Genomic DNA, 24,017 nt, shown 5'->3' with positions numbered 1-24,017 from the left:
GATCTTGATGTCCATGTACACAGATCTCTGAAAGTTGCCACCCAGGTAAATAGTGCGGTGAAGAAGGCATATGGCGTACTGGCTTTTATCGGTAGAGGAATTGAGTTCCGGAGCCCTGAGGTCATGTTGCAGTTGTATAAGACTCTGGTGCGGCCGCATCTGGAGTATTGTGTGCAGTTTTGGTCGCCATACTATAGGAAGGATGTGGAGCCACTGGAACGGGTGCAGAGGAGGTTTACCAGGATGTTGCCTGGTATGGTAAGAAGATCGTATGAGGAAAGGCTTCGGCACTTGGGGCTGTTTTCATTGGAGAAAAGAAGGTTTAGGGATGACTTGATAGAGGTGTACAAGATGATTAGGGGTTTAGATAGGGTTGACCATGAGAACCTTTTTCCACGTATGGAGTCAGCTATTACAAGGGGGCATTGCTTTAAATTAAGGGGTGGTAGGTATAAGACAGATGTTAGGGGTAGATTCTTTACTCAGCGAGTCGTGAGTTCATGGAATGCCCTGCCAGTAGCAGTGGTGGACTCTCCCTCTTTATGGGCATTTAAACGGGCATTGGATAGGCATATGGAGGATAGTGGGCTTGGATCGGCACAACATCGAGGGCCAAAGGGCCTGTACTGCGCTGTATTCTTCTATGTTCTATGTTCTATGACTGTCCTTGGGCCAATGATTAAACACTAGCTCTGCCTGGTATTGAGAGATTTTTATCCAAATTGAAATGATATATGTAGCAGTCATAATATTTTTATCCGTGTGGAAAATTGAGATGACTTTCAGAAACCAGCTAAGATATTAATGGGTTACTAGGCATCTTTTGAAAGTACTGACATACCAGTGGGACTTGCTGTAGCAGTTTCTCATAGACATTGTCTCTGCCCAGAGGAAATCCATACTATAATATTTTATTTGTAGGCAGCAATAGCAATAACTTGAGAGCAAATGTGCAAATACAGAAAAATACAGAAAATTCTCAAGGTGCTAATCTGATTTTGAGAGCTCAGTTTGAGACTGTTTCCCTTATAGACCATTGCCCATATTCTACACAAGAGAGTGAACTGAGCATGGAGTTGGGGATGGTTAGTTCATGATGAAAGCTCTGCTGTTAAGTATCCAATATCAGGGTGGCACAGTGGTTAGCACTGCTGCCTCACAGCACCAGGGTACCAGGTTCGATTCCAGCCTCGGGTGACTGTGTGGAGTTTGCACATTCTCCGGTTTCCTCCCACAGTCAAAGATGTGCAGATCAGGTGAATTGGCTTTGCTAAATTGCCCATAGTGTTAGGTCAATTAGTCAGAGGGAAATGGGTCTGGGTGGGTTACTCTTCGGAGGGTCGGTGTGGACTGGTTGGGCCAAAGGGCCTGTTTCCACTCTGTAAAGCACGATGGCACAATGGGTGACACAGTGGCACAGTGGTTAGCACTGCTGCTTCACAGCGCCAGAGACCCGGGTTCAATTCCTGCCTCAGGCGCCTGACTGTGTGGAGTTCGCACATTCTCCCCGTGTCTGCATGGGTTTCCTCCGAATGCTCCGGTTTCCTCCCACAGCCCAAAAATGTGCAGGTCAGGTGAATTGGCCACGCTAAATTCCCCGTAGTGTTAGGTGAAGGGGTAAAATGTAGGGGAATAGGTCTGGGTGGGTTGCGCTTTGGCAGGTCGGTGTGGACTTGTTGGGCCGAAGGGCCTGTTTCCACACAGTAGGTAATCTAATCTAATCTATGCCCTCTTCACCACCAATTTCCCCCGGCCCATCAATCGCCTTTATCTGCTGCTTCCCCTCACCCCCACCCCCAGTCCTGAAGAACGTTGACTCCTCCACTTCCTGATGCTGCCTGGCTTGATGGTGTTCGTCCAGCACCATCTTGGCCTACCTGGGTATCACACAGTTTCCTACTTGGTGGTTCACCCATAGGTAGCAACCATACATGAAAGAGGCAATTCTGGTGTACAGCAGCCTCTTGCACTAACCTTATGTGCTTCCCGTGCATGTTTTCTGATTGATGAATGGATATTACCTGAACTATCTTCAATACCTAACCAACAACTACATTCCACGAATATCTCTGAGAGAATGACACATTTAGCTAAAGCATTTTGTCTTGCACTCATCAGAACAATTCACAAGAACATCAGTTTTAAATGGAGTGCAACATTTATATTGTCTGAGAGGAGAGTGCCAATTAGTTGGCAAGGGGTTTGGTAGAGGAGTTGCCAATGATAATGCACCTGTTAATGAGGACTGGCAGTTAACCACCAAGCTGGGACTGTTCAACCAAGCTGGAGAGAAATAAGGCTGGGAGAAGATTTAATAGAGGCTTCCAAATTCATGAGCAGGCTGGTAATGCAGTTTGGGAGAAATTGTTCCCACTCATAAAAAAATGAGAGGGCATGGATTCAAAGTGATGCACAAATAGGGTGTTCCAAGAAAAGATTTTTCTTTCGCACAGCATGTGGTTAGGGTCTGGAATGCACAGCCTGCAGGTACGGGAGAGGGAGATTCAATTGAAGCATTCACAAGGAGGATTATTTGGATAAAAGGGGAAAAGGCAGGAGATTAGCATGAGGTGATAAAACCGATGCTGTCAATGGGCCAAATGGCCTCCTGCTGTGCCGTAGCAATTCTGTGAATCTTTGTTTCCATTTTAAGCCAGGCAAGTTGGCTTTGATTGGTCAAAGCATTACCTTGAGGAATGAACTAGGCTGTCACCTATTTAACTGAGTTGAAGTAAGTGCAGTGTGTACCTGCTATGTCTTCACTACATTTCATTTTTCTTTCACCCTACAGAAGGAACGTGAGAAAGGCTCAAATTTAGCATTCATGTTCCGACTCCCCTTCGCTGCCGGAAGAGTGTTCAGTATCAGCATGTTAGACACGCTACTCTATCAGGTCTGTAGCATGCTCACTGAGTATTACCATATTTTACACTGTTACCTATTGGATGATGACGTACAGTCAAAAACGAGCATGGTTGCTGGCACACAGACTGCAAGCAAGCGTTCACCATCAGCAGAAATTGAATTTTGATGAGGGTTGTAATGGACTGAATGGCAGGCTTGCAATTTCTCCCAGCTTTCAGTTATTCAGGATAACTCCAGAAGCTGGGGTTGGTCTCTTTAGGACAGAGAAAGTGAAAGAGATATTTAAGAGAGTCAGCTGACTGGCAGGAGGATCAGTCGCCAGAGGATGTGGATGTTGTGATAATTGGTGTGGTGAGGGAAGGCAATGAGGAGAATTTTTTTGTTTTCCCAGCAAGAAGTTCTATTCAGGAAAGGATGGTGGAAGCAAATGTATAATCAGATACTTGTAAATCATGAGCCCTGACGTCAGGACACCAGCATATGGTCAGAGAGGTTTTGGATACTACACAGAGAGCTGTCTATAAACCATTGTACACAGATGTAGATTATAGGGACTCATGGTACATAAGAATTTGAAGAACCTAATTCAGTGATTAAGAGCCAACAGCTTTGGAAACAGCAAATGTGCAGACACCTACAGCCTGAGACACTCGAAACCAGATTGCAGTATGCAGATAGCTTCAAGTATAAGATAAACCTGCAACTTTCCAAACAGAGTTGAATGTAGACTTGAAAAGATCTGATTAATGGGACTGATTGTATCATAGTTCTAAAGGGACAGCATAAGCATCATGGGCCGAATAGTCCCTTGCTGTGCTGCCTGATTGTATGAAGAATTTCCAGCCTCACTCACCACTTTGGTGGGTGAGTATTGGCAGAGAATGGACGTTGTTCAAGTTGGTTGGGTTCATGAGGGTGGGCAATGCTAAAGTGATCGTGCCTATGTTTACCTGATGTGGATGGTACCTACAATTGTTTAATCTTTCCTATTTTCCTCGCTAGTCCTTTGTTAAAGATTACATGATCCCAATCGCCCGGTTATTACTGGGACTTGACACTACGCCGGGCTCTGGTTATCTTTGTGCTGTAAGTACCTGAAACACACACATTCTTTCTGAAAGTTAAAGTTTGGTGGTGATAAATGTGTTCTGTTTTGTGACCTTGTATATTTCAAATTTGTAGGGATGAAGATATAATTAAATCGTAGTCATTTCTAAAGTATTATTGTGTACAAGCTGGGCAATTCCTTTCAATGTCTGTTAAAATACTATTCAATTGCTCACTCTCTCTCTCTCTTTATCCATTTCTGTCTATCCAGTGGTATATCCTGCAGCGTTTCAATAGTGCGTTTTGCCTGATTTACTCACTTACATAGAATGAGGCTTTGGGCCAAATGCTAGAAGTTGGGATTGGAACAGTTGGGTTCGAAGAGTGTGTTGCTGGAAAAGCACAGTAGGTCAGGCAGCATCCAAGGAGCAGGAGAATCGATGTTTTGGGCATAAGCCCTTCATCAGGATGTTGCCTGACCGGCTGTGCTTTTCCAGCACCACACTGTTTGACTCTGACCTCCAGCATCCGCTGTCCTTACTTTCCCCTTGGAACAGTTAGATGCCACAAGCACAGACTTGACAGGCAGAAGGGCATTTCTCTGGGCTGTAATTCTGTAATATGACTCTGAGAGGATCTGGGAGAAGTTAACACATCTGTTCCACTCTTAATCCGTTCACCAGACTACCTTCTCAATACAGGTTTATGAACATCAGACTTACAAGCACTTATACTCACGGACACGATCCCATGCATGGTTTTAAAATTGATAAAGCGACATTTCCCCTACTCATGAACAGCCGATCTCCATTGTCCTGAATTGTGCTCCAACTTGCAACTAAATCAACTTAAGAACAGACTCCAGAACACCCATCACAACCTGCCTGTATATCCTCTCACCTTGTTTCTTCTGTGTCCAAAAACAATAATCAACTCCTTGCCCCACCAAACCCACTGTTAAAATACTATTCAATTGCTCACTCTCTCTCTCTCTTTATCCACTAGTGCTAACCACTGAGTCATTATGCTGAGACATAATGACTCAGTGGTTAGCACTAGTGCCTCATAGCGCCAGGGACCTGGGTTCGATTCCACCCTCGGGTGACTGTCTGCTTGGAGTTTGCACATTCTCCCCGTGTCTGTGTGGGTTTCCTCCAGGTGCTCTGGTTTCCTCCCATAGTCCAAAGATGGTTCACATTAGGTGGATTGGTCATGGTAAATTGTCCATAGTGTGCAGGGATGTGCAAGCCAGGTGGATTAGCCATGGGAAATGCAGGGTGACAAGGGATAGAGTAGGGTTGGGTCCGGCTGAGATGCTGATCGGAAGGTTGGTGTTGCCCCCTCCGCCCCCCCCCCCCCCCCCCCCCCCCCCCACCATTTCTCTCTGACAATTCCCAAAAGAGAAAGGCAAGCAATGCCCCTCCCTGAAAAATGGCAACATTTCACAAGACACTGGAAACCTGAAATAAAAATAAATTGCTGGAGAAACTCAGCAGGTCTGGCAGTATCCGTGGATAGAGAAACAGAGTTACTGTTTCAAATTAAAAATGACTTGTGCAGAAAATAAGTCATATTATCCTAAAGAAAAATCAAAATGCTCCCTCTGTTTCTGTCTCCACGGATGCTGCCAGACCTGCCGAGTTTCTCCAGCGTTTTCTGATTTGCTAACCAATTTCTTCCCTCCCTTCTAACAGTTTAATTCAGTGCATCGCCAATGCTATTGGAACACTTGTCATGGTGCACAATTTTTCTTTCTCCTAATCCTATAAATAAGATTGCAGAATTGTTGCTATCCAGAAGAAGGCCATTTAGCCCATCTTGTCTGCACTAGCCCATAAATGTGCAATATGACTCAGCCATTCTCCTGCCTTTCCTCATAATCCTATGTTATTTCTAGTCACAGTGGCTCAGTGGTTAGCACTGCTGCCTCACAGCACCAGGATCCCAGGTTCAATTCCAGCCTTGAGCAACTGTCTGTGTGGAGTTTGCACATTCTCCCCGTGTCTGTGCGGGTTTTCTCCGGGTACTCTGGTTTCCTCCCACAGTTCAAAGATGTGCAGGTCAGGTGAATTGGCCATGCTAAATTGCCCATAGTGTTAGGTATATTAGTCAGAGGGAAATGGGTCTGGGTAGGTTACTCTTCGGAGGGTCAGTGTGGACTTGTTGGGCCGAAGGGCCTGTTTCCACACTGTATGGAATCTAATCTAATCTAACTATCTAACACTCTGCTGAATATCTCTATTGAACGTGCCTCCCAGACACTGCATTCTAGATCCTGACCAATCACTGTGTAAAATAAATTCTCACATCATGTTAGCTATTTTTGAAAACGACTTTAAACTTATGCCATTTCATTCTCAATCCTTTTACAAATGGGAACAGTTTCTCCCCATCGTCTCTGTCCAGACCCATTATGATTTTGAAAACTTCTATCAAATCTACTCTGAGCCTTCTCCCTTCCAAACAGTGCCAACCTCTCCAATCTATCCCAGACCATAAGAAATAGGAACAGGAGTAGGCCATTCGGCCCCTTGAGCCTGCTTTGCCATTCAATACGATCATGACTGATCCAACACTCAGTGCACTTTCCTGCCCTCACCTCATTACCCTTGATTCCGCTGCTGATCAAGAATCTATTTCAGCCTTAAATATTAGATTAGATTCCCTACAATGTGGAAACAGGCCCTTCGGCCCAACAAGTCCACACTGACCCTCCAAAGAGTAACCCACCCAGACCCATTTCCCTCTGACTAATGTACCTAACACTATGGGGGCAATTTAGCATGGCCAACTCACCTGACCTGCACATCTTTGGATTGTAGGAGGAAACCCTTGCAGAATGTGTAAACTCCACACAGACAGTTGCCCGAGGCTAGAATCGAACCCAGGCCCCTGGTGCTGTGAGGCAGCAGTGCTAACCACTGAGCCACCGTGCTGCCCATCTCAGACTGGTTGTGTGAACCACTTCCAAACTCTCTCTAAGATGTTTGCAGTTCCTGAAGTGTGGTGCCCAGAACTGTACACAGTACTCCAACTGAAGTCAAACTGGTGTCAAAAACTAACTTAAACAAAATTGACATCTTGAGCTTCACTTTCTCTATATTCACTACAATTCTTTTTTTCCTAACTGAGAGCTTTGGGTAGGGAACTGTCCCCAGATTTTGACCAGAAATATTCATCAGCTGCTCGTGAGCCTGGGGTACTCCAACACTCATTCACTGGCACCTAACCACCCGAGGACATTTTGTTTTCCCCCCAATGAACGAACTGTAGGTTTAAAAGAATTTCCTTGAGCATAAAGAAAGTGAGCACTCAAATCTAAATTCTTGCTCTATACCAAGGAGATTGAATTAAGGTGTTCCCAAAATCTTAAAGATTTTATTGAGTCTTACAGCTTAGAAACTGATCCTTCGTCCACAATCCCAAACTAAACTAGTCCCACCTGCCTGCATTGGCCCATATCCCTCCAATCCGTTCCTATTCATGAACTTATCGAAATGTCTTTTAAATAGTGTAACTGTACCTACATCCACCACTTTCTCTGGAAATTCATTCCACACAAGAACCAGCCTCTGTATAAATAGGTTACCTCTCATGTCTTTTCTTAAATCTTTCATCTCTCACCTTAAAAAGTTGTCCTCTAGTCTTGAATTCCCCCACCTGAGGGAAATGACTGCAGTCTCCATTGCTGGATGGCTTGAAATCAGGGAGACTGAAAGTTTTATCAAAGCAATCAATGTTGACTTGAGAAAGACCCTTTTATGGGGCAGCGACTGGTTAGGATCTGGAATACACTGTTTGGAAAGATGCTGATGTGTAAAGGGAAATTGTTTAGACTCATGATGAGGGAAGATTTGCAGAGCTGTAAGGAAGAGCAGGGAGTGGGTCAAAATAGATTGCTCTTATAGAGAACTAGGAGAAAGTCTCATTCCTGATGAAGGGCTTTTGCCTGAAACGTCAATTCTCCTGCTCCTCAGATGCTGCCTGACCTGTTGTGCTTTTCCAGCACCACACTCTCGACTCTTACAGAGAGCTAGCACAGGTTCAGATGCCTGAATGACCACTTATTGTGCCAAGCCATTCTGAAATCCAGACACTTATTACTGAATGATCTATTCCTTGTAAGATTGAAGGAGTCTTGTTATAAAAGCATCACTTCAAGTGGGATCCTCCTACACATGTTGCCACATTGTGCCCTGAGCTGTGAGTTTGTGGAGGCCTGAAACTGTTTGGCTAATGTCTAAGCTGGCTTTGTTAACGTGTAGGTTTGCAAACATGAGGATGCTGACTCAACCGGGAACATCTAAATAGGAGAAGGTGAACGAGTTGTGAGAGAACAATGCCTGTTGGAAAACTCAGAAAAGGCAATCAGCAGAACAAAGCATTACCCAAATGCAATATTTTCGTAAAGGGATTGAATAATGGTGGTTTCTATTGTATTTAGCGCCTTCATATGATTTGTACTCTATTTGCTTATATATTTGTGTGTAATTTAATAAATGTATGAATCACACTTTAATATAACCTTTCAGGAGCAGCAAACAAGCCCATTTTAGAAAACGTTATTTCATATCCTTCGTCACTTTCATGGGTTGTGAGTGGCACTGAATAGGCCAGTATTTATTGCTCAGTCCATACATACACCCACAGGGCAGTTAGGGTTGAGTTCCAATGTTTTGACCCAGCAGCAGTGAAGGAATGGCCCAACATAGTTCCAAGACAGGATGGTGTGCAGCTTAGAGGGGAACATGGAGCAGCTGATGGCCGAGTGTTAATGTTATTAGGCTTGTAACCTTGAGGCTTTGGTTAATGCACTGGGGATGTGGCTTCAAATCACACCACAGCAACTGATAATGCAATAAATCTGGAAATAAAGATTTGTCCAGTGGTGATTGTCATTGTTGTAAATACCTATCAGGTTCCCTAATGTCATCCTTACCTGGCTTGGCCTACATGTGACTTCAGATCCACAGTAACATGGTTAACTCTTCACTGCTCTCTGAAGTAGCAAAGCAAGCCACACTAAATTGGGTCTAACTGCTACTAAGCTCACCCTTTTCAGGATGATTATGCCCGTGCTCTCATCATCATGAGCTTATCTTGCCAACTCAAAAGAAAATCTTGGGAGTCAGAAATTAAAATAGGAAATTCTCAGCAGGTCAGAGCATCTGTGGAGAGAGATAATCACAGTTAGCATTGAGTCGATGGGCTTAAATTAGAATTATCTTTACAATTGCCTCTTGAACTTATTCATAATGTCCACTACACTGACCATCCAAGCTTGAGGACTCTACAATTAAAAATTGTATCCCCACTTTCCGCCTTCTCCCTTAACTGCTTTGTTCATGACTCATCTTCCCTGACGTTTGAACTCTTCGCTATAAATAAGCCATATTGCTGGTTAACTGTTTATGGTTTCCATCATAGAAATATACAATTAAAACACAAATTCTCTCAAAGTCAGCCAAGACAAGCTTCCTGCTAACTCAGAATATAATGCACAAATAGATACTTGTTTTTCTGACTTGACTCATGGAAACTATTACTTTGAAATCTATTAACTCCTGAGATTATTGGGGTTTCAGAGTCTGTAGATTGTGTCTACAGTGCTTTCTATCCCATCCTGACCCACCTGCCTGGTAATATCACTTGCCTTTATATTTTAGATGAAAGTCACAGAGGATGACTTGTGGATCCGAACATATGGACGACTCTTTCAGAAGCTATGCTCTTCCAGTGCAGAAATTCCAATCGGGATTTACAGAACAGAGTCACATATGTTTTCCACGTCTGAGGTGAGGGCCCATTCTCATTTCGCTCTTTGTCCAATCTCTTGGAGTCCAGCTCCATTTTTGATCACTCAACCAGCATCGCTAAAGTGGATTACCCGGTTATTATCGCATTGTTGCTTGTGGGATCTCTCTGTGCGCACATTGGCAGCTCCATTTCCTACATTACCACAATCACTACTCCACAAACATATTTCCTTGGCTGTAACCTGCATTGGAATGTCCTGAGGCTTTGAAAGGTGCTATCTAGGTGCACATTGTTTTTCTAACAAACCTGCATTTCATACCAGAGATAAAGGGATAGCACCTTAGTCCAGACCTGTTCAACAATACTCCACAAACCAGCCTCTTGCCCACATGTGCATGACATAAGCTCATGGTTGGGCAGTTCCAGCTGATGACATTGCAGTGATGTGACCACTGTGTGCACAGGCAGGTATACACTTTGCCACTGAATGTCAAAGTACACTGTTAGTCTAATGTACTAGTTATGCATTCTTCTTCTGATGTATATTTGGTTATTTTCTTGGCATATCAGCGGAAATGGGCTGAGGAGTGGCAGATGAAGTTTAATTCCAATAAATGCGAGGTGCTGCATTTTGGGAAAGCAAATCTTAGCGGGACTTATACACTGACTGGTAAGGTCCTGGGGAGTGTTGCTGAACAAAGGTTCATAGCTCCTTGAAAGTGGAATCGCAGGTAGATAGGATCGTGAAGAAGGCATTTACTATGCTTTCCTTTATCGGTCAGAGTATTGAGTACAGGAGTTGGAAGGTCATGTTGCGGCTGTACAGGATATTAGTTAGGCCACTGTTGGAATATTGTGTGCAATTCTGGTCTCCTTCCTATCAGAAAGATGCTGTGAAACTTGAAAGGGTTCAGAAAAGATTTACAAGCATGTTGCCAGGGTTGGAGGATTTGAGCTTTCGGGAGGGGCTGAACTGGCTGGAGCTGTTTTCCCTGGAGCGACGGAGGCTGAGGGGTGACCTTATAGAGGTTTACAAAATTATGAGGGGCATGGGGTTGGAGAATCCAGAGCTAGAGGGCATAGGTTTAGGGTGCGAGGGGAAAGATATAAAAGAAACCTAAGAGGCAACGTTTTCACTCAGAGGGTGGTATGTGTATGGAATGAGCTGCCAGAGGAAGTGGTGGAGGCTGGTACAATTGCAACATTTAAAGGGCATTTGGATGGGTATATGAATAGGAAGGTTTGGAGGGATATGGGCTGGGTACTGGCAGGTGGGACTATATTGGGTTGGGATATCTGGTCAACATGGATGGGTTAGACTGAAGGATCTGTTTCTGTGCTGTACATCTCTATGACTCTAATTGTGAACATGATTACTAACAAACCGGTGGAAGTCTTGTGAGCGCTTGAGTAAAGTCCCTGGCTCTGGACTAGAGGCTCTGAGTTCAAATCTCATACCAGGACCCTGTTGGCTGTGGAAGGTGCTTTTATAATGTGGCCAAACTGGTCAGCTGTCAACCTGTAGGACCCTATTGTAGGTCTAATATCAGACTGTAAAAGTAAGGGAGCTTTCTGGTCAAGTATCTTGCAGAAATCAATGGCAAACTATTTTGTTCGTAAGCATGGAGTAAACCAATGGGGCAACTCTTTGGGAGAAAATAAGAAACTACTGTGGAAGACTTAGAGAAAGTCCTGATGCCTAAATTTTCTTTGTGAATGTATTTAATGTGCACTTTTGCAATAGCAAGGCAATTTTTGTTCATTTCCAAGATACAGTCAATTTAGCTCTCTGAGATTTGTGTAACTATGTGACAGATTGGGAGTTACCTATATTCCTTTTATTTTATTTAAACACACCTGCTTTCCCGCAGTCTCAGATCTCAATCAACGTTGAGGACGGTGAAGATGCTAAAGATGTGAAAGACCCTTGGGCTGGCAAGAGTCATCGGAACTCTACGTCAAGCGATCAGTCAGAGCACCCGCTGCTGAGACGCAAGAGCAGGCAATGGGCTCGCAGACTGAGTAGGAAAGGGAACAGGCAGACCAGTAAAACCGATGAAAAGATTAACCAACAGAGGCAGGAACTATATCATCGATCAGAAAGGCAAGAGCTGTCAGAACTGGTGAAAAACAGAATGCAGCATTTGGGTTTACCCACAATAGGATACGGTGGGTGTTGTCTTCCTCTTATATATAAAAAAAATTGTCATCACATGCAAAATATTACAAGATTACGTCAGTTTAGCAAAAACGCACAGGTCAGAAAATATTATCTCGCTTGGTTAATACAACAACAAGGCGAAAGTGAGGACTGCAGATACTGGAGATGCACAGTGGGTCAGGCAGCATTCGAGGAGCAGGAAAATCGACAGTTTGGGCAGGAGCCCTTCCTGATGAAGGGCTCCTGCCTGAAACGTTGATTTTCCTGCTCCTCGGATGCTGCCTGACCCGCTGTGCTTTTCCAGCACCACTCTAATCTTGAATCTAATAATAACAAAAATACCTTCATTGGTGATAAATTATGAACGGAAATTAACAGCTGCAGTTTATCAAAGATAGTCCTCAGTTTTCGACATTGTGGCAGTTTGCAAATGCTGGATCAGCTACTGCTCGCTATTTATGTGGCATTTTTAAACTCCAAATTTAAGTATTCCTTTTTGAATGCATATGATTTCTACAAGTCATTCATAACAGGATGGAAGTATCCTGCTCAGGAACTTCAACAGAAGAACCACTTTTTGTCGATGACAATTTCTTAAAGCACATTTTAGGCAATAGTTAAGAGTTTACATTTTGTCATTCAGTTCCGTCTGTGGCTGCTGTGGAAAATGTTGTTCTTTTATACCATGTGATAAGGTATTTGGATTCACACTTTAATATTTAATTTTTCAGCATTTGGGCTAACGTCTGTGATGCCCAGAAAATAAACAAAACTTAGAAGTTCCATTAAGACTGTTTGTTGACAGCAGGCTAAGCACTGATGTCACGGTCCCAACAGGAAGATTTTTCTGTCAAATGAACATTTTAAGAAATTGCAGGCAAATTCCTCAAGATTTTCTATCTCCACTCCATCCAAGCAAGCCCCTTTCCTGATGAAGGGCTTATGCCCAAAACATAATTCTCCTGCTCCTCGGATGCTGTCCGTGCTTTTCCAGCACCAAACTCTTGACTGAGGCTGCCTTTCATGAGTTGCATCGATCAAATCAGCACTCTAACATACCAGAGGAATTGTTTTCCACTAAATGGTTATTGTTGAACACTTACTAGGAAACTCCATTGAAACGGAGGGTGTAAATGAGTTTAAGAAACAATTTGTTGGTGCTCTCCCTGCCACTATTCCTCTCATGACCTCCATGCACTTTTCCCCTTCATCTTATACACAGTTTAAGTTCCTGATGAAGGGCTCCTGCCCGAAACATCGATTTTCCTGCTCCTCGGATGCTGCCTGGCCTGCTGTGCTTTTCCAGCACCACTCTAATCTTGACTCTAATCTGCAATCCTCACTTTCACCTCTTAAACACCATTGACAGCCCAGTCTTTACACTGAGGACATTGCACTTTTGTAATTCCCTCAGAGATTATCCTGGCCATGGCTGGGTGTATATGCAAAATATTTCCCCCGATTTCTCCTCCATGCTGTTACCTACTAAAACATTCAGTAGGTGAGCTGCATCTTTATCAAGTTGGCTCTCTAGAAACTGAAATAAAAACAGAAAATGCTGAAAATTCTCAGCATCTCTTGTGGAGGGAGATAAACAGAGTTAACTTTTCAGGTCAACAATGTGTCACCAGAACTGGAAAAGGCTTGTGGACTGAATGGAGCCATTCCACAAAGATCGTTCCTTTCTGTGGTCAACTTACCAATTTTTAATCACTGTTGAAATAACTGCACAGAGGCCGGTATCCGGGACCAAGGTCCCCCTTTATTTCCGTATGGATAGGCCTTCACACTGATCCGGCTCCCACAGAGCAAGCCCTCAGAATGAATGGAACCTCTGACACTCCTGTTTATATCTGTCAGCCAAGGCTCTCTGATTGATCGATGTTACCAGCCCCAATCAGGGAACTCATATTATGAAGTCTACCTGACTGACCTCATTATAATTACTACAACTCTGTTGGAAGCCTTTCTGCCAGAAGTAAAAGGATATGCCATCATCTCAAGGTACATGGGAAGGTTTTATCCAGTAACCCCCTATTTTTAACTAAAATTCTTCTCATCTTGAAAGTAACTCTGAGAACTACGAGGAAGGCATATTTCATTCTCTTTTTCCCTCCAACGTACCATATTAAGAAGTTACTAAATTAGCTATCACTTTAGGGATTTAAATCTTGTAATAAGAGTAAAGCCCAAACTATTAGTGTAGTGATTGGGATCAAGTTGCCCTCATTAACTACAAGGTTCCTGATTGGCCCAAGTTAACAACCCTAATCAAAATACTTATAGTGAATGAGGTCAGACTGGTCTCAATCACTACAAATAGGTTGGACCCTTTCATGACAATGCGTCTACCCATTGAGCATTGGTAAGTGTATATATGCAACACAATTGGGATCATTGGTAATACCACTCATTCTTCAGCCCTTATTTAGACCGGGGTCAGTTAGCTGGACAGCTGGTTTGCAATGCAGAGCATTGCCAACAGCATGGGTTCAATTCCTGTATTGGCTGAGGTTAACATGAAGGACTATCCTTCTCAACCTCTCACCTGAGGTGTGGTGACCAGCACACCTCAGTTGTATCCCTCTCTGTCTTGAATGAAAGCTATGGTCTCATCAGACATGACCTTTTATTAGGACCTTTGCTGTTAAGAGTTCATCAAGTATGACTCCAATGATAACTTGTAACTCTCATAAAATTAAAGAAGCATTTAAAGCACACTTGGTCCTTGGCGTTTCTCTGTAAAAAGCTGCTTGATAATCAGGGACTTCTGTTGAATTATAAAATATTAGATCTGCTCAGCAGGAGACCAATCATTCTCTTCTCAGCTCTCTCAAAGAGCTGTTCATGCTTCACACTTCATTTAGCTTTTCAAGGTTGGCAAAATTTCTTTCCAATGCATTGACATCATGTTTAACTGTACAACTGTTGGCAATCAGCCTGTTCACCACATGATATATATTTCTTGATTTTGCTGTCTTCAATGGAAGCCAAAAAAACCATAGTACTGTTGCAGATAAATATTACTGTAAGCTCATTGGGACCAATAGAATGGTCTTCTCCGAATAAGTGAGGCTGCTAAATTTCAGTTGCACAATGAAATAATTCTATAATTGAAATGTTGATTGATTATTGAAGGTGCTATTTTTGATCACCATGGGGACAGTAAACAGACCTTAAATAAAACTAATGTCATTCCTACTTCTTACATGCCTGTCAATGTGATTGTCCCAGCTCATGCTCCCTGGTCACTCTCTGATATGTTCCACTTTCAGTAAACTTGAGGTCATAAAATCCCTGCTGCCTATGACCTCATTCACACTCCATCCTCTTTGTCCATCACCTCTGTGCTCTCTGAACTACACAGCCCCCAGTCAGCTAACCAATATCCCTATTTTTAAAATGTCTTATCACTGTTCTCAGATCCCTCTCTATCACTGAGCCCCACAAACCTCTGAGATATCTAATTCAGGCCTCCTGAGCTTCACTAATTTCAATAATTGTCCTATTTGGTGCCTTCAGCTGTCACGCTACTAAACTCTGCAACTTCATAGCTAAAACTTTCTTCTACTCCATCTCTCTTTCCTGCTCTCCATCTCCCTTTCCTCCTCTCCATCTCCCTTTCCTCCTCTCCATCTCCCTTTCCTCCTCTCCATCTCCATTTCCTCTTCTCCATCTCCCTTTCCTCCTCTCAATCTCCATTTCCTCTTCTCCATCTCCATTTTCTCCTCTCCATCTCCATTTCCTTCTCTCCATCTCCATTTCCTCTTCTCCATCTCCCTTTCCTCCTCACCATCTCCATCTCCATTTCCTCCTCTCCATCTCCATTTTCTCCTCTCCATCTCCACTTCCTTCTCTCCATCTCCATTTCCTCCTCACCATCTCCCTTTCCTCCTCACCATCTCCATTTCCTCTTCTCCATCTCCATTTTCTCCTCTCCATCTCCCTTTCCTCCTCTCCATCTCCATTTCCTTCTCTCCGTCTCCATTTCCTCCTTTAGTGTATTCCTTAAATCCTACCTCTTTGACCAAGCTTTTGTGCACCAGTCCTAATATTCCTGTGTGTGCTTGGCAACAAAAAAAGTTTTACCTCTTTTGTCTTGGATTATTTTATTACATTAAAATGCTACATAATTAAAAGGTGTTGTTTGTCATGTATGGCCTATATCAAAAAGATGGCATGAAAATACCTAACAGCGTAATTGAATATATTCCTTTAACATGTTTGTGTTTCTAACCTGAGAAAGATCTTACACATCAATATTTTCCACAGCAGTCTCTTTTTCTGGTCTGGCTCCCTCCCTTTTATTTCAGGTTGCTCTTCTCTCTACAGCGTATAAACTAACCCTGAGCTCAAACACTATTACAATCTCATTCTCTCTTTCTGTATCTGTGTGTGCGTGTGTTCTATAGAGGATGTAGCAAATTTAACGGCAAGTGATGTGATGAATCGTGTAAACCTTGGATATTTGCAAGGTAAACTCTCTCCCTGGTAACGCAGTGACCCTCCAGAGACATTGTATAAGATTGGAGATGCCAACTTTAAAAGCAGTTTAACATGTGGTGCCCACAATTTACCAGGGCAGGTTGATATTCAAAAGATTTCTCACAAACTTGCTCCACCAGTACATTTTAATTGCACACAATTACATCAAACTACTGCTTTGCCCTGCACTGTATTAGAATTCCCACAGAATAAGTTGAGCATTCTGCATCCTCAAAGGTTGGAAAGTAGTTTCAGCCTTAAAATACTTGGATTTGAAGTGAAAATATTATCCCTACTGCTTGGATAGAACCAGCATCATCAAAACAGAGATTTCAATGTTCAAATGCATGGAAAATGCATGTTGTGCTTCAGAATCGATCTATGAATCACTACCAAATCTATAGTTAGGGTCAGGATTCAACATGCATTATACATGAGGTGAGAAGATCATAGGAGCTGAAGTAGTCATTCAGCCCTTCAAGTTTACCCGAGCATTCAGTGAAATCAGAGCTGATCCAATCATTCTCAACTACACTTCCCTGGCTTTACTCCAACACCCTTGATTCCATTACGGATTAGAAATCTGTCCAGCTCAATCTTCCACATACTTAACCACCCAACCTCAAATGCCATTACACTGGTGGCACTGGCTATTAAAAAATTCTGGTATTTGACTGCCATTTATTCATAGTAGGCAGCAGATCTGCTCTGCCGGGACAACATGTTGAAACTTTATCCCATCATGTCCTAAATATCCATATTTTTGTTTGCAAAACAAGATTTGTTCAGCCAACAATCTTATCTGCTGAAGTAAACACACACGCATGCTCCCAACTGTAGGTGAGCCCAGCTGTAAATATACACATCTACACTGCACCCACGTTCTGAAACACAACACAATATTGTGTGTTATTTCAATTAGATTCAAGCGATTAGTGAATGAACATGGCAGTGTGAATTCAGCTTCTTCAATTTGTGTACAAATGAGGACTCTCCCTCCTCACTCTCTTCCTGCCTGCCTGCCTGCCCAGTGAAAATACAGTTTATAGGGTATCTGTTATGAACGTTGGCATCTCTTTGATACAGTGTGCTTTCTTTGTTGCTTGAAGAGCCCAAATCAAGTTTCATGGAAGCTTCACCCAACTACACAATCCAGCATAGTATTCACATTTGTGTTTATATCTACCTACCACACATCCCAAGCAACTATAATAGCCAGAAAGAAACAAAGAGCCGTCTGCAAGATAGTTAACATCAATCTTTTAAAAATAGCAATTAAATTTGACCCCCATTTTTTTCCTCAAGATAACTCTTTACTATTTGTTGCCTTATGAGGAGCTAGATGATTTTTCTTCACTCAGAAATTACCATAATGATTCCCTGTGCCAGAATTGGCTAAATGAAGCCAGCTATTAGTAAGGCAAGGATTTAAAGTGTGGTTAATAATTGCGGTTCTGAGTGTGGTTCAGCCATCATAAAATGGAGGAGAAAGATCATCTGCATCTGAAGAAACTGTCACACTATTGAGTTTGGGCTCTATGTAGAAACATAGAAGAAAGGACCAGGATGAGGCCATGTGGCCAACGGGCCTGCTCTGCCATTCAACGCGATCATGGCTGATCATACAATCCAATAGCCTAATCCTGCTTTCTCCCCATAACCTTTGATTTTATTCGTCCCAAGTCTAGCCAATTCTCAAATACATTCAATGTTTTGGCATCAGCTACTTCCTGTGGTAATGAATTCCACAGGCCTACCACCTCGATTCCTTTCTCATAGCCAAACAGTTTTATTGAGTAACATCTAACTGTAGCCACAGCTGGCCAAGTGTGAAGCTCCTATTTCATTTTCCTCAATTTTCCCAGCCTCTGAGCGATGTGGGCAATTGTCAAAAGAGCTGGGAAACTAAGACGAGAATGAAAACAATGAGATTCTTAAAGTCGAGAAAAGAAAATCTAATTTTCCATTCAAGGTTTGACCAGCTAGATGAGAAATGTGCTAATGAGTGGTGCATATATTAACAGCTCATTGATACGTAGCCTCCACCTCATTCAGATGCAGCTTGCTATTTTGCCAGGTTGTGGAGAGAAACTAGAATCAATCATAGGATCCCTGCAGCTTGGATAGAGGCCATTCAGTCCATCGAGTCTGCACAGACCCTCCAACAAGCATCCCACCTAGACCCACCCTCCTAATCCCCGTAACCTTGCATTTACCATGGCCAATAGAAACGAGATGACATCAATGCCCAATATGAATATCGGAGTGGGTACTTGGTGCCTGTCAATTGCCAACGTCTTCTCTGGGCCTCCACCTTGACCAGTGGTCCCCAACATCTCAGGGTACACTCCGTGGGCAGCAACTGTCCATTCATAGAAACCAGCAAAACACCAGCTTCACCACATCATTGTGACACATCTCAGATTCACTTATAATGCAGTTCAGCACTTTTACGCTGTGGATTGGAACTCACTGGCAACTTGACCGACTGAGTCAAGAGGAAGTGTAGAAGGCAGGATGAGTTGGGGAAAGACGTGGATGAGAGCCGTTGATGAAAGATGCTACAAGCACCATTGAGAGTGGCAGACCCATGAGCATTGGTGGGAGGTGGGTGCAGGAGCAGCGATAGAGTGAGTGTGAGGTAACAAAGGGAAGAGGATGGCACCCAACTCAGAAGATCATTAATCTTCTTACAACATTGCTGCACATCCCTCAGGGCCAAGGACATTGCAAAGGCCCAAGTGGCCACTTCTGACCCAGTCCAGTAATATTTCATAATGCACAACTGATGAGTTAAGTGCCACAACATCCTGGCACCTTCAAAAATCTTTAGATTCTGTGCCTTATGTTGTTTCTCTTAAACGTGCTCATTATGCTTTTGATGCTTTACTTTTAAAAGAAACAATTTCAAAGGCTTTCATTGCAAAGGAATTAGAATGGGGGTGTAAAGGTGTAGTGCACCAGTTGTACAGAGCCTGGTGAGACCACACTCGAGTACTGTGTACAGTTTAATAGCCACATCATAGCAAGGAAGATCATGGGGCATACCCCAGAGGTTCACCGAACAGTCCCTGGGAAGGCAGTTTTGAAAAATGAGAGGTGATCCCAGTGAAACTCATAAATGTCAGTGTAGTTGTGGTTCCTTCGGCTGGTGAATCCAGAACTAGGAGACAGTCTCAGAAGATCTCAGAACGAGTCTCAGAGTAAAGGGTTGACCGTTTAGGATTAAGATGAGGAGTAATGTCTTCACTCAGAGGGTGGTGAATCTTAGGAGTTCTCTACCCCAAAAGGCTGTGCAATTTCAATCATTGAACACACTCGATACTGAAATTGATAGGTTTCTGGATGTTAACGACATGAAGGAATTTACAGGGTGATTGGGGGTCAGTTAGCACACAGATGTACTACAATGCACAGTGATAGTAACAGTGTTGGTTAAATTCCCGCACTGGCTGAGGCTGCTATGAAGGACTCTCCTTCTCAATCCCCCCCCCTCACCTGAGGCTTGTTGACCCTCAGGTTAAAATACCACCAGTCGTTCCCCAGCCTCATCCCTGTCCCTCTCCCTAGCCCTCTCCCTAACAAGAGAGCACCCTATAGTCTGGTAAAACAATGGGGTTATGGGGGGGAAATGGCAGAGAGATGGATCATCTTTTGGAACAGCAGCACAGACTGAAATGACCCACTCCTGCTCCTATTTCCTAGTTTCCTAACAGAGTTTATAAATACTGGACTAGATTTACTAATTATAGATGAATATATCCTGTTTGATTATGAAAAGGAATATCAGTAGTAAATGATTGTCCAAACTCAATCATCAATCTTTTTCTTCAACAATTGTAGATGAACTCTTTCTCCTGATTTAGTTGACACCTGAAATCAGAAAAAAACAAAGTTTTGACAAGCTTTTTGAAAGCTTGCACAATATCTCGGATCTTGACTAATATTAGAGCTATACTTGGTTAAGATGAACTAACAATGGATTAAGAATGAATTCCTAATTTGCAGTCCTTGTGGTTTAGCCCTTAATGTGATGGTCATATTCCAAAGGTATCAGTTCTCAACCATTCTTAGAAAAAATAAAGCAACGAACTGTGGATGCTGGAAATCTGAAACAAAAACTGAAATTGCTAGAGAAACCCAGCAGATCTGGCAGCATGTACAGAGAGAAAGCCGGGTTAATGTTTCGAGTCCGATGAACCTGAGTTCTGAAGAAAGGTCACTCGACCTGAAATGTTAATACTGTTTCTCTCTCCAGATGCTGCCAGACCTGCTGAGTTTCTCCAGCAATTTCTGTTTTTGATTCTTAGCAAAAGGTCTGATCTGGTGTGCATTGTTTAACAGTGGAGACAAATACAATAGCAAGTTTCAAAAGTAATGATTTGAAAAGGTAGATTTGCAGGACTGTGGGGGGATAAAGCAAGGGATGGGATTCCTTCTGTGCTTTATGGTTAATCATGGATCAGAAGAGGCAAGGCTACTAAAATCTCTATTGCTAGCCTGAGACTGTACAATGTTCCTATCCAAAGTTATTCCCTCAGTCATAGTAAAGTAAAATATGGCAATAAAAGCTTGGGTGGGAGAAATGAGTTAAATAGCACAATAAATAAGGGTCACCAATTTAGATTTTGTTCCTTTTGTATTTAGAGCAGCAGATTTATAAATAATTCTGTGTGTATCAACATTAGATGTGCAAGTTATTATTGTCAATCTTAATTGATGATCACTTGCATCAGGCACCAGTCTGAGACATTGTAAGGAAGGTCCATTTATTTTCATAACTTTGTTAAGGTGCAGAAAGAGAGGGATTTATACCTTATAATAGTTTATAAAATCATGAGGGGCACAGATAAGGTGAATGGCAAAAGTCTTTGAGAGAATTCAAAACAAGGGGGCATATTTTTAAGGTGAGAGGAGAAAGATTTAAAAATGGACATGAGAGGCAACTTATTTGCACAGAGTGGTTAGTGCATGGAATGAACTGCCAGAGGAAGTGGTGGATATGGGTACAGTTAAAACATTTAAAAGACACTTTGATAAGTACATGTATGAAGTCATACATCATGGAAACAGTCCCTTCAGTCTAACCAGTCCATGTCGAACATAATCCCAAACTTAATCACACCTTCCTCCTCTTTGGGCAGTACTGTAGCTCAGTGGTTAGCACTACTGCCTCACAGCGACAGGGACCCGGGTTCAATCCCAGCCTCGGGTGACTGTCTGTGTGGAGTTTGCACGTTCTCCCTGTGTCTGCATGGGTTTCCTCCCACAATCCAAAAGATGTGCAAGTTAGGGTGAATTGGCCATGCTAAATTGCCCTTAGTGTTAGGTGCATTAGTCAGAGGAAAATGGGTCTGGGTGGGTTATTCTTTAGAGGGTCGGTGTGGACTTGTTGGGCCGAAGGGCCTGTTTCCGCACTGTAGGAAATCTATTCTTGGCCCATATCCCCCTTAACCTTTCCTTTTCAATACTTATCCAAAAGCCTTTTAAACATTATAACTATGCCCACATCCATCACTTCCTCAGGAGGCTCATTGGACACGTGAACCACCCTGTGTGCAAAAATATTTGTCGCCATGTCTTTTTTTTTCATCTTTCTCCTCTCACCTTAAATATGTGCCTCCTAGTCTTGAAATCCCCTATCCTAGGGAAAAGACACCGACCACTAGCCATATCTATGCTTCTCATGATTTTGTAAATACCTATAAAGTCACTTTCCTCAATTTCCTATACTCCAGTGAAAAAGGTCCCAGCCTATCCAGTCCTCCTTTATAACTCGACCCTTCTATACCCAGCAACATCCTGGTAAATCTCTTCTGAACACTTTCCAGCTTAATAATATCCTCCCTATAACAGGGTGACCAAAACTGGACACAGCTCTCCAGAAGAGGCCTCACCAATGTCCTGTACAATCTCAACATAACTTCTCAGCTCATCTACTCAAAGAACTGAGCAAAAAAGGCAAACATGCTAGATGCTTTTTTTAAGCACCCTGTTCGTATTGATGTGATGCAAACGTCAAAGAATTATGTAACCTAACTCCTCGGTCCCTCTGTTCTACAACACTTGGAGGATATGGGCCAAACGCAGGCAGGTTGGACTAGGTTAGTTTGGGAATATGGTTGGTGTGGAAGTTAGATTGAAGGGTCCATTTCTATGCTGTACGACTCTATATACATTAAGTAGTCACACAATAGGACCAAAGTTTTACATGTTTGCAAGAAGCCCACAATCTAAGTGACCCATTCCTGAGAATTGACAATTATCTATGTCTGAAATGCAATGGTAATCACTATCCCAGCAAGTGCAAAGTATGTATGTTGGAAGTCTGACAGAAGGACAGAGAAAATCCTGGAAATGTTCAGCAAGTCTGGCAGCATGCTCAGAGAGACCTCAGCTCAACATGCAATCTTAACTCTGTCATATATACATATACACTGGCCCTCATCTCACAAGGGAGAGTCTCACTTTGTGGCAAGAGCCACAGTGTTTAAACAGCCCAAAGAAGCAATTGGATTTGAGCCCAGTTCTAACCCTAACTGATAAACATTTTCCTTTATGGATGATTTTTAAACAATTCAAAACCTTGTCCTAAACATTCTTTCCACAAGTTAAATTGAAGGTACTTGAATGCATTTCCTTTCTTGCTATAGTTGCTTGTTCTTGGAGTTTCATTGTCTCCAAATTAACCAAATGTTTTGCACAAAGTGCTGGGCCAGGGTAGGTCCATTTGGTAGGTCCAGTGTTGAGGAAATTTTCTATTGAGGATACCTCTTACATACAGGAACACAATCATCAGCTGCTTATAAACAATTGCTATGAAAATTATCAAGAGGTAAATTTCTTTTAAAGAAGAGCAATGAGGAATACTTGGGATGAATGGTAGAGTTGGAATTTCAAATAATTCTGATTTGAATTTAAATTTTGTCTTCTTGAAAATAATTTGGACTGATCTGCTTGCCCTCAAGGCTGCATACTGGGACCAGTGATGGTGTTGCCATTCACCGCATGTTGCCAGGGGTTTGGGTTTCTTCCATGGAGCAGGGTTACCTTCACGAAGCCAGTGGGCCTCATTCACATTTCAGTATGCCACTGGTACATTTTGTGTGTGTGTGTGTGTCTCTCTCTTTCTCTCTTTTTGTTTCTCTCTCTGTGCTGGTGGACACAGCAGGATGCTCAGCAAGTGGCACTTCCATTTCTCTTGTTTGGACAATTGTGGCGATTTGGCAAGCTGTTATCAGTCCGATTTTGAAGCTGATCGGTGTTCTGGGAGAACCAGCAGTAAAATCTGCCCAGTAGATGTTTATAGTGAATGGGAATGATTTGCACACTTGTCCCCAGTTCATTGACTTCAAAAATTGAAAATCCAGGGAGTATTTTTCTTAAACTGGTGGCCAAGACAATGTCTATTGTCCAAAGCCAAAATGTATTTCACCCACCCTGGTCCTCCATTGAGTACAGGGATCTCAATGGCCACATGCCAAGTTCTTGTTGCTACCAGCACAGTCAACCTGGCAGGTGGAGGCTACTCTCAAGGAAAGATGGTGAGTTTCGTTACCAACCCCACTCCTGCTAAAACAGCACCTTCTAGTGGTTGGATGAAGAAGTAGGTCACCACCTTGTCATCTGAAAAGTTCAGGAATTGGACCCATTTCTGGAGGAATAAAGAGTGGAAGTTGAAATGATATGCTTACCAGAAACT

At 42.8% G+C, this 24,017-nt stretch overlaps 1 protein-coding gene across 7 annotated transcripts in view; it reads left to right on the top strand.

Annotated features, from left to right (window-relative positions):
- kcnt1b (potassium sodium-activated channel subfamily T member 1b) overlaps nt 1-24,017 on the top strand; it is a 433,004-nt gene that overhangs the window by 393,918 nt on the left and 15,069 nt on the right. For 4 of the 7 annotated variants that reach the window (XR_015760695.1, XM_087998269.1, XM_043720458.2 and 1 more), the window contains 5 exons: nt 2,792-2,893; nt 3,868-3,951; nt 9,579-9,707; nt 11,541-11,838; nt 16,243-16,305. Coding sequence is in view for 6 of the 7 variants with exons in the window: in XM_087998269.1 (XP_087854395.1) it covers nt 2,792-2,893; nt 3,868-3,951; nt 9,579-9,707; nt 11,541-11,838; nt 16,243-16,305 (676 nt within the window). In the remaining variant the exon portion in view is untranslated. The remainder of the gene's footprint in view (nt 1-2,791; nt 2,894-3,867; nt 3,952-9,578; nt 9,708-11,540; nt 11,839-16,242; nt 16,306-24,017) is intronic. The other 3 variants (XM_087998272.1, XM_043720459.2, XM_087998271.1) reach the window with 2 other exon arrangements.

This window comes from Chiloscyllium plagiosum, unplaced genomic scaffold (genome assembly GCF_037043375.1).
Source record: "Chiloscyllium plagiosum isolate Xiang-an unplaced genomic scaffold, Cpla_swu_hap1 HiC_scaffold_21, whole genome shotgun sequence".
In the NCBI taxonomy this organism is placed as follows: domain Eukaryota; kingdom Metazoa; phylum Chordata; class Chondrichthyes; order Orectolobiformes; family Hemiscylliidae; genus Chiloscyllium; species Chiloscyllium plagiosum.
The sequence above is the reverse complement of the archived record's forward strand: the minus strand, read 5'-3'. Positions and strand labels throughout refer to the sequence as shown.